Below are 13,075 nucleotides of genomic sequence, written 5' to 3' on the forward strand. Positions count from 1 at the left end.
CTATGTTACTTAGGAAACAGCCGGGGGGAAAAATATTGGGGCATTGATTAGCATAATTTTTATATTAATAGCTCAAAAGAAAAAAACAGAATAATCTCTGAGGATGCCCAAAGAAGCATTTGATAAAATTTAATATTTATTTCTAATTTTTAAAATATACTTAATAGAATAGCACTGGACATTGTAGGGCAAAATTTGGCTTAAACCAGAAACCTAGTATGCATGTTTAGAGTATATCCTCAAGAATTTTTTAGTTGCAAGTAACCACTGGCTTCAGCAAAACAATTTATTGGCTATCCTTCAAGATAAGGGCTACACAGCTAGATTCAAGGCTTCACATGATGTCATAAAGACCTGGCATTTCTCCAACTCTCAGCTGTACTCTCTCCTTTGGATTTTATTTTCAGGCTCCATGGGATGGCAAAATGACTGCTAGGAACATCAGATCTTCATCTGCCCAGGTTCAAATCAAGCAGGAAAATAAGAGTAACTACTCAGTTGCTCTTACATAAGTCACAGGATTCACTCTAATCAGTCCATCTTGGTTTATTTACCTTTGCTGAACCAATAACTATGGCCAGAGGAATGTGGTCTCTAACTGGTTAGACCTGAATCATATTTTACCCCTTGACGTACATGGACTGAGAGTAGAGAAGAAAGTATTGATAGAAAGAGGAATGTTTGCTAGGTGCCAAATAACACATTAAAACAAAGTTCTGACTCAAAGTAGCAAATAAAGTAAAATAACTAGGAAAATTTCAGTAAGAAATAGGACATATGTTAAAACTCTATTGAGCAAGATAAAATGGATTTCAATTAATGAAACAGTATAACTTGTTCCTGAATAAGACTTAATATGAAAAAGAAGTCAATTTTTTCCATGTAACTCTGTAAATTCAGTGTGATCCCAAACATAATGGCAACATATTTCCCCCACAAACTTGGCAAAATAAGTAGTTCATCTGGAAGAATAAACATGTTGAACTATGTAGGTGACATCTTTAAAGTTAATAATAATAGAAAAGTCAGTCCTCCTTATATTAAAGCATGTTTTAGAGTTACAGTAATTTTTAAAGAATGGCATCATTGCAGAAACAGTTGGAGAGATCAAGGAAGCAGATTTAACAACCAGGAAGCATACAAATACTTTATTAGTGGTTATTTAATTTTATGTTTGCTTATTCATTTATTTGATCAACATCCTTAGAGCTTCTGCTATCTGCTAGGTACTGTACTATGACTAATCAAGGACAGTAAAAATACAGTGTCCATGTGCAGTCTAACTTGGGAAAAGTGGAGCATGGTGCAAGTCAGATAGACCCGGGATTGAGCGTGGTATTGCCTGTTTGTGAAACGGTCCAGAGACACAGAATGTAGCAGATACTCAGTAAATGTGATCTTTTGCTTAAAAGTGTGATCAGAGTTGTAGTAGCTGGTGTGAACAAAGACAGATCTAGCAGGTTACTAAATAATAGAGGAAGCTGGTATTGTTTCCCTTGACCAGTTTAATCTGTCTACACCGGGGCTGTGCAGTAGACATGATGGAAATGTTCTCTATCTGCACGTTGTCCAGTGTGGTAGCCACTGGCCAAATATAGTTGCTGAGTACTTGAAATATAGCTAATGTGACCAAAAACTGAGTTTTAAATTTTATGTAATGTTAATTAAAGTTAACTAGCTACATGTAGCTAATAAGCTACTCTGTTGGACAGTAGAGGTCTGTATAGTAAGATTTTTTGTTTTTTTTTTTGAAGTCGCTCAGTCGTGTCCGACTCTTTGTGACCCCATGGACTGTAACCTACCAGGATCTCAGTCCATTGAATTTTCCAGGCAAGAATACTGGAGTGGGTTGCCATTTCCTTCTCCAGGGGATCTTCCCAACCCAGGGATCGAACCCAGGTCTCCCACATTGTAGGCAGACGCTTTACTGTCTGAGCTACCAGGGAAACCCATATAGTGAGATAAAAAGTAATAAACCAAAATATGATATGTTTTATATTATTATCTGAGAATCTGGAAACTATCCTGATAATTAATATCAGTCATTTGTTTCACCTCACCCCATGCTACCTGAAAGTTTCTGAACTCACTTATTATTTTGCAGTCTTGCCCTGTGTTTGAGTCAAATGCATACCCAAATAAACAGTCTGGATTTGGGGCAATATATTGTTGCAGAGACCAGATGGGTTGAAAGTGATAGAAATAGGTAATTGCTGGCTGAAAGAGACAGTCTCTGGCAACTGGTGCTTTAAACAAACAAGAAGATTGGAGTTGCTAAAAATAATCAAAATGTTAGGTTGTCTGCTGGCCTCAGTTTTTCCCTTATACACACCTCTTTTGCTCTTTGAACTTTTTTTCTCTTCCAAATGTACCCTTGATTTTCAGTTAGATAAAAATGGCAAAGGAAACAAAGTCACATACATGGTATGCCACCCTGTACTATGTCAATGAGAAAAATAAAAGCAACAAAAACCTTGAGACCAGCTTTCTGAATATAGTCATTTAAAAAAGAATTTTGAATAAGAAAACAGGTAAAGTTACAGATTAAGGCAGCAGCAGGGTGGAGAATGAAAAAAAAAAAAAATGGAAATCTCAGTTCCCAGGCCATTCTAGAACACACAGTCTCTCTTCTTTGAGATTTGTGCTCTAGATCCGAAGAGGCGTGTGCAACCATTGCCCATCTGGTACACATCTTCTCAGCCTGTCAAGCTGTATCTGACTTAGTAAAGTGAAAAACAGTTTTTTGAGAATTCTAAATTACTAGTGGCTCAGACAGTAAAGAATCTGCCTGCAATACAGGAGACACAGGTTCAGACCCCTGGGTTGGGAAGGTCCCCTGGAGAAGGGAATGGCAACATCCTCCAGTATTCTTGCCTGGAGAATCCCATGGACAGAGGAGTCTGGCAGACTACAGTCCATAGGGTTGCAAAGAATTGGACACAACAGAGTGACTTTCACTTCACTTCACCGGGATATAGGGGGAACTTCTAAAATATTGGCCTGGGAAAACCTAATCTTCCCTTGGTTATTTCAACTGCTGCAACTTGGGTAGAGGACAGCTTGAGTGGAGATGATGTGAGATACAGTCTCCTGAGTACTCATCAGTGTTGCTTGAGAGCTTACACATCTGTCCGTCCACTGAGGGACGCAGGGAGACTCAGAAGTGAGCTAGTCCACTCCACGGAATGGGCCAAGTAGGAGACTCAGTAGTCTGCGGTGAAGACTCCTCAGTCTAGGGTTACACACAGAGACAGAATGTAAAGTACATTTTCCTTAGAGAAATATCAAACTTTTAAGATTCATTTGTTAACCTTTTGGTTAAACTATATAAGCTGTTTACCAAAACTTTAATTAAAAAATACATCAAATAACAAAAAATGTATAACTCAACTCTGAATTATGATCAGTTACGGGAGAGAAAGGAAACTGGAGTAAAATAAAGGAAGAGATCAGGAAAGAAAGAGACTGAGACAAACCCTTCTTATTCCTATACTTGGTGAATAAACAATATTTTCATAAGCTTCTCATATTCCAATTTGTTGGATAATCATTGTTCATATTTCAGTCACTTTCCTATGCACAGGGGGCTTGGGTGTCCAGATGATAACCTTGGCAGCCAAACAGAAGTGCTCCGAAGTAGATAGCGTGGCCAGAGAGCTTCATAGGCTGGAAGGACTCCAGCCTAGGAATAGATCCAGCCCTGCTCAGAGGTTTTCTCCTCATGACATAAGGGTATCTTAGTGGCAGCTGCTGGCTGATGATTTTCTATCACACAGGTTGTCATTTTCTCTCTTCAGAAGCAACATTTCATTTCTCTTGAGAAGGAGGAATTTCTTCTACTAAGGCGGAGCTTGACTAAGGTGACCTACTTCTGTCTCTCCTAGGCAGGCAAGTGAAAAGCAGTTTTACAAGGTTCTTCATCAGGGGTCTCTCTTTCTTCCACAGAGATTGAGACAGTGAAATTGGCCCGTTCTGTCTTCAGCAAACTACACGAGATTTGCTGCAGCTGGGTGAAAGACTTCCCTCTCCGCAGGAGACCCCAGCTTTATTATGAGACCTCGATCCATGCCATCAAAAACATGCGCAGGAAAATGGAGGACAAACATGTCTGCATTCCTGACTTTAATATGCTCTTCAACCTCGAGGTAAAAGTCGCTTCCGATGTGTCAGTGGAATTGGAAAAATAAAACCCCATCACAGACCTGTGTTCTAATAAGAGAAGTTGTAATACACTGTAATAATATCCCTGATGGCTTCGAATAGGGCTAAGGGCAAAGTGGCACAGATTTGCTTCTTCCATTAGACAAAAGGAAAAGAACTATTTATTTCATGTTTTTTGAGTAGGTAATGCATCACGTGGTTTAGAATTGGAAAATAAAAATCCCAGTCTTATCTTTGTCTCTCAGACACTTTAGATCCCTTCTGCGGAGGCAAAGTTACCAGCCCTTGTGTAACCTTCCAAAGACATTCTATAAACATACAAACCAAAAAGAAAACTGTTATATCTCAATAAAGCTGTTTTTTAAAGGAAACTATTTCTATAGTATAATCAAACATTGTCTATTGAGTTCCCACAGTACTATTTTGCTGAAGCAACACAAAACACAAACATAAAAGAATGAGTTTGAAACTAAGATATAGTTTTCTGATTTCATATGACTTTATTTTTAAAATCTTGGTTTCTGAGATAGGAAAGTAGCCGGAATTACTTTCCCTGAATCTCTGTGACTGACAAATTGGATCATATGAGCCTTGTCAACTTAATAACCATTTTCTTGTTATCGTCCTCTTCTTTCTCTATTATGTTAATGCAAACAGAGGTAGGTTTGTTTCCTGTGCCTGTCACTTGCCTCTTCACTCAAGTCCATAACTTTAAAATTACAATGTAGTGATTTATACAAAGCACACTATTTCCTTCATTTAGCAGCTAAAGTTAAATTTTACCTGACTGTCAAGCAGTGATGGTGGGCTGGTGACTGGTGCTTATTTTACAGGATAGATCAGCTGATACCATGCCCGTGCAAACATAACCCCTAAAGGCTATAATGTGGTAAATAGTCCTTAAGTCACTGCACCCTTGAAGAATGTGCTCAGGTTCGAGGGCATCATTACTCTTTGTTAATCTGGTTGGTTTTCATTTTGCCTCAAAAATCAACCCATAGGCCAAACTCAGAAAGGAGCTCTTGGCTATAATGAAACAGACTTTGAGGGCAATTGGGCAACATGTATTTTGAACTGTATAAATTTTCACACACTTTGATAATTTCAGTTTTGATTTTATATTATAAGGAAGCAGAAAATACATATTTTGTTTGATATAAATGTTTTACACAACATTATCAATAATAAAAAATTGGAAATGATCTAAACCTTATATAGGAAATGATAGCTATGATATGCTTGTAAGATGTATAGTACATATCCATTTAAAATAATGTCTTTGAGTAATACTTAATGACATGGGGGAAATGCTAATGATATGGTAAGTGACAAAAAGCAAGGTAAAAAAAGTTATGTACAGTATGATTCTAATTTTATTAAAAAATTTATATGTGTAGAAAAAAGACTGGTTATCTGTGGATGGTTGTATTAGAGATATTTATTTCCTTCTATACACTTAAAGTGCCTGATGCTGGGAAAGATTGAGGGCAGAAGGAGAAGAGGGCATCAGAGGATGAGATGGCTGGATGGCATCACCAATGCAGTGGTCATGACCCTGGGCAATGGACATAACCTTGGGCAAACTTTGGGAGATGTTGAGGGTCAGGGAGGCCTGGCGTGCTGCAGTCCGTGGGGTCACAAAGAGTCAGACGTGACTGCGTGGCTGAACCACAGCATACACTTCCTTATTAGTCCAAATAAACATACATTATCTAATTGAAATATAGTGGGTTTACAGTGTTGTGTTGGTTTCCAGCATACAGCAAGGCGATTCATTTATATTTATATATAAATACCCTGAAGAATATATCTATATATAAAATTATTTTTCAGATTTTTTTCATTGTGGTTTATTATAGAATATTGAATATAGTTCCCTGTGCTACATAGTAGGACTTTGTTGTTCATCAGTTTTATATATTACAGTTTATATTTGCTAATCCCAAACTCCTAATTTATTCTTCTCCTACACCTTTGGTAACCATAAATTTGTTTTCTGTTTGTGAGAATGTTTTCTCTTTTGTAAATAAGTTCATTTGTGTCACATTTTAGATTCTACATATAAGTGATACCATATGGTATTCGTCTTTCTCTTTTTGACTTACTTGTCTTAGTATGATAATCTCTAGGTCCATCATTGTTGCTGCAAACTATGTTATTTCACTCTTTTTTATGGCTGAGTAGTATTCCACCACACACGTTCCACTCCCCCGCCACATCTTCTTTACCTATCCATTTGTCAGTGGACATTGAGGTTTCTTCCATAGACCCATTATCTTTAGAACAGGGAAGATACCAGTATTTTTTTTTAAAAGAGATCCAGTCGGCTCCTTTGTTTCTTCTGGTGTTATATTGTTTAAGAATCTCTTCACCAGTCTCACGTTGTTTGAAGTATATTCTCATGCCCACATGAGACTATTATTGCTCCCTTCTTTGTGATGATCCCATGTCAATCAGCTCACTCATTTAAAAACTGCTTACATATGCTCTTTTAAGTTTTACCCTTACCCTGACAATTGAATTGTTTAAAAATGAGTTCATTTTAAAAAATTACTCCTACTGGGGACTTTCCTGCTGGTCCAGTGGCTAAGACACCTCGCTTTGAAAGCAGGGGGCTTGGGTTTGGGAACTGGAGCCCACGTGCTACAATTAGGAGTCCAAATCCCTCAACTAAAGATCCTGCGTGCTGCAGTGAAGATCAGAGATCCTGTGTGCCGCAGCTAATACCTGGGGTAGCCAACTAGATAAATATTTTTTTAAGATTTACTGTTTGAATCTGATGTTGCATTAGTCTTTTCAGTTATCTTCTACCTCCTGTATTTTCTACTGTAATAATGTAATTTAAGGCCTTCCACAATGAACAGTTCACTTTATTCCCTTGGTTTTCTATATAAACAGTTTACAAGATATGATTTGGTTAAAAATAATTTGTTATATAAAAATTCTGTTTGCAAATTAAACTGTAAAAGTAAAAAAAAAAGATTTACTGTTATTTTTTAAATAAAAATGTTTGTTGAGATATATTGATTTATAGTATTAGTTTTAGGTATACAACATAGTGATTTGAAATTTTTATAGATTAAAGCTAATTTAAAGTTATTGTAAAATATTGGCTGTATTCCCTGTGTTGCATACTATATCCTTGTAGTCTGTTTACCTTATACACAGCTGTTTGTGTCTCTTAATCCCCTGCGCTTTCCTCGCTTCTCCCCACTTCCCTCTCCCCATTGGCAGCCACTAGTTTGTTCTCTGTATCTGTGAACCTGCTTTCATTTTGTAATACTCATTTGTTTTATCTTTTAGATTCCACATATAAGTGATAACGTATAGTACAGTGTTTGTCTTTCTCTGTCTGACTTATTTTACTAAGCATAGTACCCTCCAAGTCTATCCATGTTGTTGTAGTTGGCAACATTTTATTCTTTTATATGGCCGAGTACTATTCCATTGTGTGTGTGTATACATACATACCATATCTATTTATCCATTTTTTAAAAAGCAAAATAGAATAGATTTATAATATTAGTTTCAAGTGTACAGCATAGTGATTCAGTGTTTATACAGATGATATTCCATTAGAAGTTACTACAAGATAATAGCTATAATTCCCTGTGTTATCCAATATATGCTTGTTGCTTGTTTTGTTTTATACATAGTAGTTTATGTCTCTCTCCCCGTATCCCTATCTCATCCCTCCCCACTGGTTACCACTAATTTGTTCTCTGTATCTGTGAGTCTGTTTCTGTTTTGTTATATACATTTGTTTGGTTTATTTTTTAGATTCCACATATAACTGATTACATAAAGTATTTGCCTCTGCATTTCACTAAGCATAATATTTTCTAGGTCCATCCACATTGCTGCAAATGGCAGAATTTCATTCTTTTTTATGGCTGAGTAATATTCCATTGTGTGTGTGTGTGTGTGTGAGTGTGTGTACAGATTTTCTTTATTCACTTACCTATTGGTGAACACTTGCAATGTTTTTATATCTTGCTTTACTTGGTATATTTTATTTACTTTGAATGACAGGGTCTGGACTCAGCTAAACTCTCCAAGAGCCCAAAGAAGTCAAAACTTCCAAATGAAAATCCTTACATAGTGTTGCCTAAAAGAATCGCAGGGCTCAGTGAGAGTTCAGTGAGTTACAGATCTCCTCTAAGTGAGCCAGAGCTGAGATTTAAACACTGGAGTTGAAGAGAAAGAAAAAGCAGGGTCTTACTGAATTAAATGCAATGCCGTGATTAGGCGTCCTGTGTCACGGTAAATCACAGGTTTGGAAGACCCTCCTCTTGGAGTTGCCCTCCAGCTTCAGGCGCTGAGTGGGCGAGGAGATGTGGAGCAGCATCTTGAGTTAGGGGACAAGGTTATAACAAGGTTATAACCCTGCAGGGCATGTAGACATCTGATGGGGTTCAAGTTTGTGTAGCCTGTTTAGAGACTGTTATTTATGGTGAGAATACAATGTGATCATGAATGATTTATGAAGCTAATATTATAGTTTCGAAGTATGCTTTCATTATCTGTGTATTTTAAATAATCAAACATAATTGGCCTTGTGCTTGGAAGGCCAATTATTTCCTATTGTCCTGAGTTTCTAATTTATTATTAAAATATTTTCCTTTTGACAAAAATCTTCAATCCAGAACAGCCTTTGCTCAACTCCTCCGCCTCCCTTCTCCCCCCCCCCCCCAACTTGTAACAGCAACTTCACAGCAAATGGATGTGGGTGGTTGCCATGGTACAAGACAACAGCTTCCACAGCGAGAGAGGGTACTTCAGCCTGAGCTAATTGGGCATGATGTGTTCCAGTGTTCTGGTGTGTAAACACAGATGCCCTCACACTGCTGGTATTTTAGCCGTGGATCAGGCATGTCAGAAAAGGGAAACATTTAGTCTCATCACCTGGGTGACAGGGCAGTGGAGGAGGGTGGGCAGCGGTGCAGGAGACTGCCTCATCTGGGGCCCGCCACACCTAACTCCCTGCCCTGGCTCTGTGCTTCTACTGACAGGACCAGGAAGAACAAGCTTACTTTGCAGTGTTTGATGGCCACGGCGGGGTGGATGCTGCCATCTACGCCTCCATTCACCTGCACGTGAACCTGGTGCGCCAGGAGATGTTCCCGCACGACCCTGCCGAGGCCCTGTGCCGCGCCTTCCGCGTCACCGACGAGCGCTTCGTCCAGAAGGCTGCCAGGGAGGTATGTGGCTTTCCCACGGATTCCAGCCGTGGTGCTCCAGCTGAGTTCCCTTGTTCTGCAGCTGAAGGGCTATTTTGGATTTTCTCTTTTGTGATAGACATTATTTAAAGCTATCTTCCAAACTATGTTCTTGACACGCGGTATTGGATTCTGTTGTAGGCCTAATTCCCTCTTTAGGAATAGATTTAGTGGGGTGCTATGATGTACTATAGAGAATCTCCAAGCTATAATTTTCTGAAGAGCCAGTCGGTTGCTGGATTTGGCAGGTGAGTTTTATCTTACTCACCATTGCCTGTCAGGTTCACACCAGGACCAGCTCTAAGCAGACTTTTGCTGACAAAGTCTGGATATGGTGATTAAAACAATGGTCTAAAACAGAAACAGCAGCTGGGGTTTCTCCATGCATTTAGTTCTGAATGGGTTGGCAGTGTTCGCTGTGTGTCTCTTGAGGAAAACTTTTGCCTGGAGAGAGTGAATCCTTAGATGCTCCTTGAACTGGTTTTCTCTTAACAGGAAGAAAAGTCAGAGCTCACGTCCCAATTTCTTAAGGTTAATCAGACCTAAGGTTTTACTCTGAATGAATGACAGGGGCTATATTAAGATCTAAAAGTAAAGATTTTAATCTAATTATCATTCTGGGCATTGGTACATAATTAACTACAGGACTTTATACTCATTTCCAACTAGGGACCAACAGAAAGAGAATATTTTTTTTAATTTTAAAAAGTAATTGCAGAATTATATACACACAGAAAGATAAGACCCCTGCCCTGTGACTTAAGCATTAACTCTTTTTGAAATGGGCTTGGACAGAACAGGGTAATCCTTTAATCCATTTCTTTGATCTCATTGTTATGCTATAGGGCACTCATGGGGCTTGGCATTAACTAAGCAGTGATTCAGCTCTACTTGGTGTTAAGCGCGGGCAGTATTCTGTCTCCCCACCTGCACCCCGGGTTTAGTTAGAATAATACACAGACCCAACACAGTAACCACTGGGCTGTGCAGATAGAGGTGGGCTAGAACAACAGAGTTGTTGCCCTCAGACTTGGCCAGCCTCTAGGGGGAGACCAGCAGGCTTGGAGCGGCCGGCTGTCCTCACCGTGACTGAGGACGTGACCTGCCCGTGCGAGCTGGCTGCCATCGTCGACCTTGTCGCCTTCACCCTCTGTTGTAGCCCTTTCCTTCTGTGTCCTCAGAATCACGGCTTTCTTCCTGACCGCGCTCACCTCATTTGCTTTGCCAGTGATTCTGGTCGTCTCTCGGTCTTGCCAACAGTTCTCTTGAATAATTTGGGTTCGTCTCAGCAGTTCCTTCCCTCCCCCTCGTGCTTCCATGTGCTGCTAACTGCTGGGGAGAAAGCAGCCGCTATTCCCGTTGCGCAGCGGCCCTGCCTCCTGTTCCCTCCGGGGCATATGCACTCAAGTGTCTTTATCATGTGTTCCAGGGGCTGAGGTGTTGAACATTCTGTGTGGGAAGACATTTTATTGGTGGGTGAGGATTTGTAACAAACTTTCCCTATATAGGGAAAATGAGAAGTTGTTTTCTCCTTGGATGCAAGGGGCCTGCTACCACCCTAGATGCACTGGTTCTAATTTAGGCCAAGTCCTTAGGAACAAAAAGTCATGCGTATTTGATGGTGACTCATGTCAAATGGAGGGCTTCCCTGGTGGTTCAGATGGTAAAGAATCTGCCTGCAATGCAGGAGACCAGGGTTGGATCCCTGGGGCAGGAAGGTCCCTTGGAGAAAGGATTGGCTCCCCACGCCAGTATTCTTGCCTGGAGAATTCCATGGCCAGAGGAGCCTAGTGGGCTACGGACAGTCCAGGGGTCACAGAGTCAGACAAGACTGAGTGACTATAACTTTCACTTTTTTTTTCATGTGAAATGTCATTTTACGATAGTAGTATCAAGAGCATTAAGTACAGTGGTACTGAGCTCTGAAATTCCAGGCTGATGTTAGTTTTTCATGCAATGTTCCAAAAGCAAAGGTCCCTAAAATTATGGTAGATTTTGGTTTTGTTTTTTAAAGGTAGAAGCATCTTAGCACTCCAGGGAATGTGTGTTCTCTCTTGGCTCCTATTTTTATATCCAGAGTATGGAAGCATTTGCTGTGTACCAACCAGATGCTTTGTATGCTATTTTGTAAAGCTAGGACCCTCCCCCTGAACATACAGTAGGTCAGTAACAAGACAGAGACCAGAATATGGAGATCGTTACTCTAAGGGTTGATACCGTGGTTTAGCACTGGACTGGGAGGGAAAAATTTAGTTCAGTACTGACCTGTACCTGCCCTCAGGCAAGTCACATAACCTGCCATAGTCTTCTTCCCTGTGTATGAAATGGAATAGAGGACTCCCCTGGTGGTCCAGTGGTTAAGACTGTACACCCCCAACACAAGGGGCACAGTTTCCATCCCTGGTCAGGAAAGATCCTGCATGCTGCATGGCATGGTCAAAAAATAAATAAAGTGAATTGATAACTGTCTCTGCCTTGCATATCACAGATAAAATCTACATGTGTGTGTGCACATATAAATACATCAAGCATGTAAAATGCACTGAGAAACAGGAATTGCTATTTTATTTGTCAAGTTATTGGTAGTTTTGCTTCCATCTGAAAAGTCTGTGTTATCTCTAAATTGCTTCTCAGTGAGAATTTGGCATCTGCTGATTTTCACTGACTTGTTTTGTTTATATGACTTTCAGAGCTTAAGATGTGGGACCACAGGAGTGGTGACTTTTATCAGAGGCAACATGTTACACGTGGCCTGGGTGGGTGACTCCCAGGTTATGCTTGTGAGGAAGGGCCAAGCTGTTGAACTGATGAAGCCACACAAGCCGGACAGAGAGGTGAGTATGCTCTGTTCTGTTAGGGCACACACCACAGGCAGTTTCCTAGTTATTACTTCTCAGTTGTGATTGTCACCATTATCTCAGCAAGCCCACCTTTCAGAGGAAGAGTAAGAGAGCCCGTCCCGGGGAGCCGATGAGTATCATGTCTGTTGTGTGCTGTTAAGATGGCTGAATAAATCCTGAGTCCAATTATCTGCTTCTTTCTGTTGCATTGCTATGCAGGATGAAAAGCAGCGGATTGAGGCCCTTGGAGGCTGTGTAGTCTGGTTTGGTGCCTGGAGGGTGAATGGAAGTCTGTCTGTCTCCAGAGCTATTGGTAGGAAAAACCAATTAATTATTTTTTCTCCAAACTGTCCTCTTCCAGAACACTGTTCTTAATATTAATTAATCTGAAACAACAAGGGAACCTGAGATAACTTAAATTTTCAGAGTGCTTGTTATTGTCGAATGCCTCTTTTAATTAATTGTTTAACCTACACATTTATATAAATTCCATTTTTAAAAGGGAACTATATTAAGAGATGGAGAACTTACTAGTTTCTTTTTTTTTTAAGGGAAGCCTTTAATCTCTGGAATACAAATCTGCTTAAAACCCAGTGATCCTCATTTTCCATTCCATTTTGGGTCAAATTTAGCTTAAATCAGTGTTTTCCAGAAAATGGAAGTGCCTATATTTTATCTTGCTTATATCTTTCATTTTTTCATTGAATTCTAAAATGACACAAACAATGTGCTTTTTGGGTGAAAATAATTTTTACTATATTAAAATGAGAAAACTAATTCTACTCTGTGTGGAGTGTAGTTGTTAGATTACCCTGGGGTTTCAGAGAATCTTCTTCCCTGGAACCCAAATTCTTT

At 39.6% G+C, this 13,075-nt stretch overlaps 2 protein-coding genes across 3 annotated transcripts in view; one reads left to right on the forward strand and one right to left on the reverse strand.

The window, feature by feature from the left end:
• The window catches only part of PPM1E (protein phosphatase, Mg2+/Mn2+ dependent 1E), a 211,512-nt gene that overhangs the window by 186,287 nt on the left and 12,150 nt on the right, over positions 1-13,075 (forward strand). Inside the window, exons 3-6 of the mRNA XM_070478551.1 lie at positions 3,946-4,145; positions 9,174-9,362; positions 12,071-12,214; positions 12,440-12,533. Coding sequence (XP_070334652.1) covers positions 3,946-4,145; positions 9,174-9,362; positions 12,071-12,214; positions 12,440-12,533 — 627 coding nt within the window. The remainder of the gene's footprint in view (positions 1-3,945; positions 4,146-9,173; positions 9,363-12,070; positions 12,215-12,439; positions 12,534-13,075) is intronic.
• The window catches only part of TRIM37 (tripartite motif containing 37), a 171,726-nt gene that overhangs the window by 1,287 nt on the left and 157,364 nt on the right, over positions 1-13,075 (reverse strand). The window lies entirely within an intron of this gene.

The sequence above is a fragment of the Odocoileus virginianus genome, chromosome 17 (assembly GCF_023699985.2).
Source record: "Odocoileus virginianus isolate 20LAN1187 ecotype Illinois chromosome 17, Ovbor_1.2, whole genome shotgun sequence".
Classification (NCBI taxonomy): Eukaryota; Metazoa; Chordata; class Mammalia; order Artiodactyla; family Cervidae; genus Odocoileus; species Odocoileus virginianus.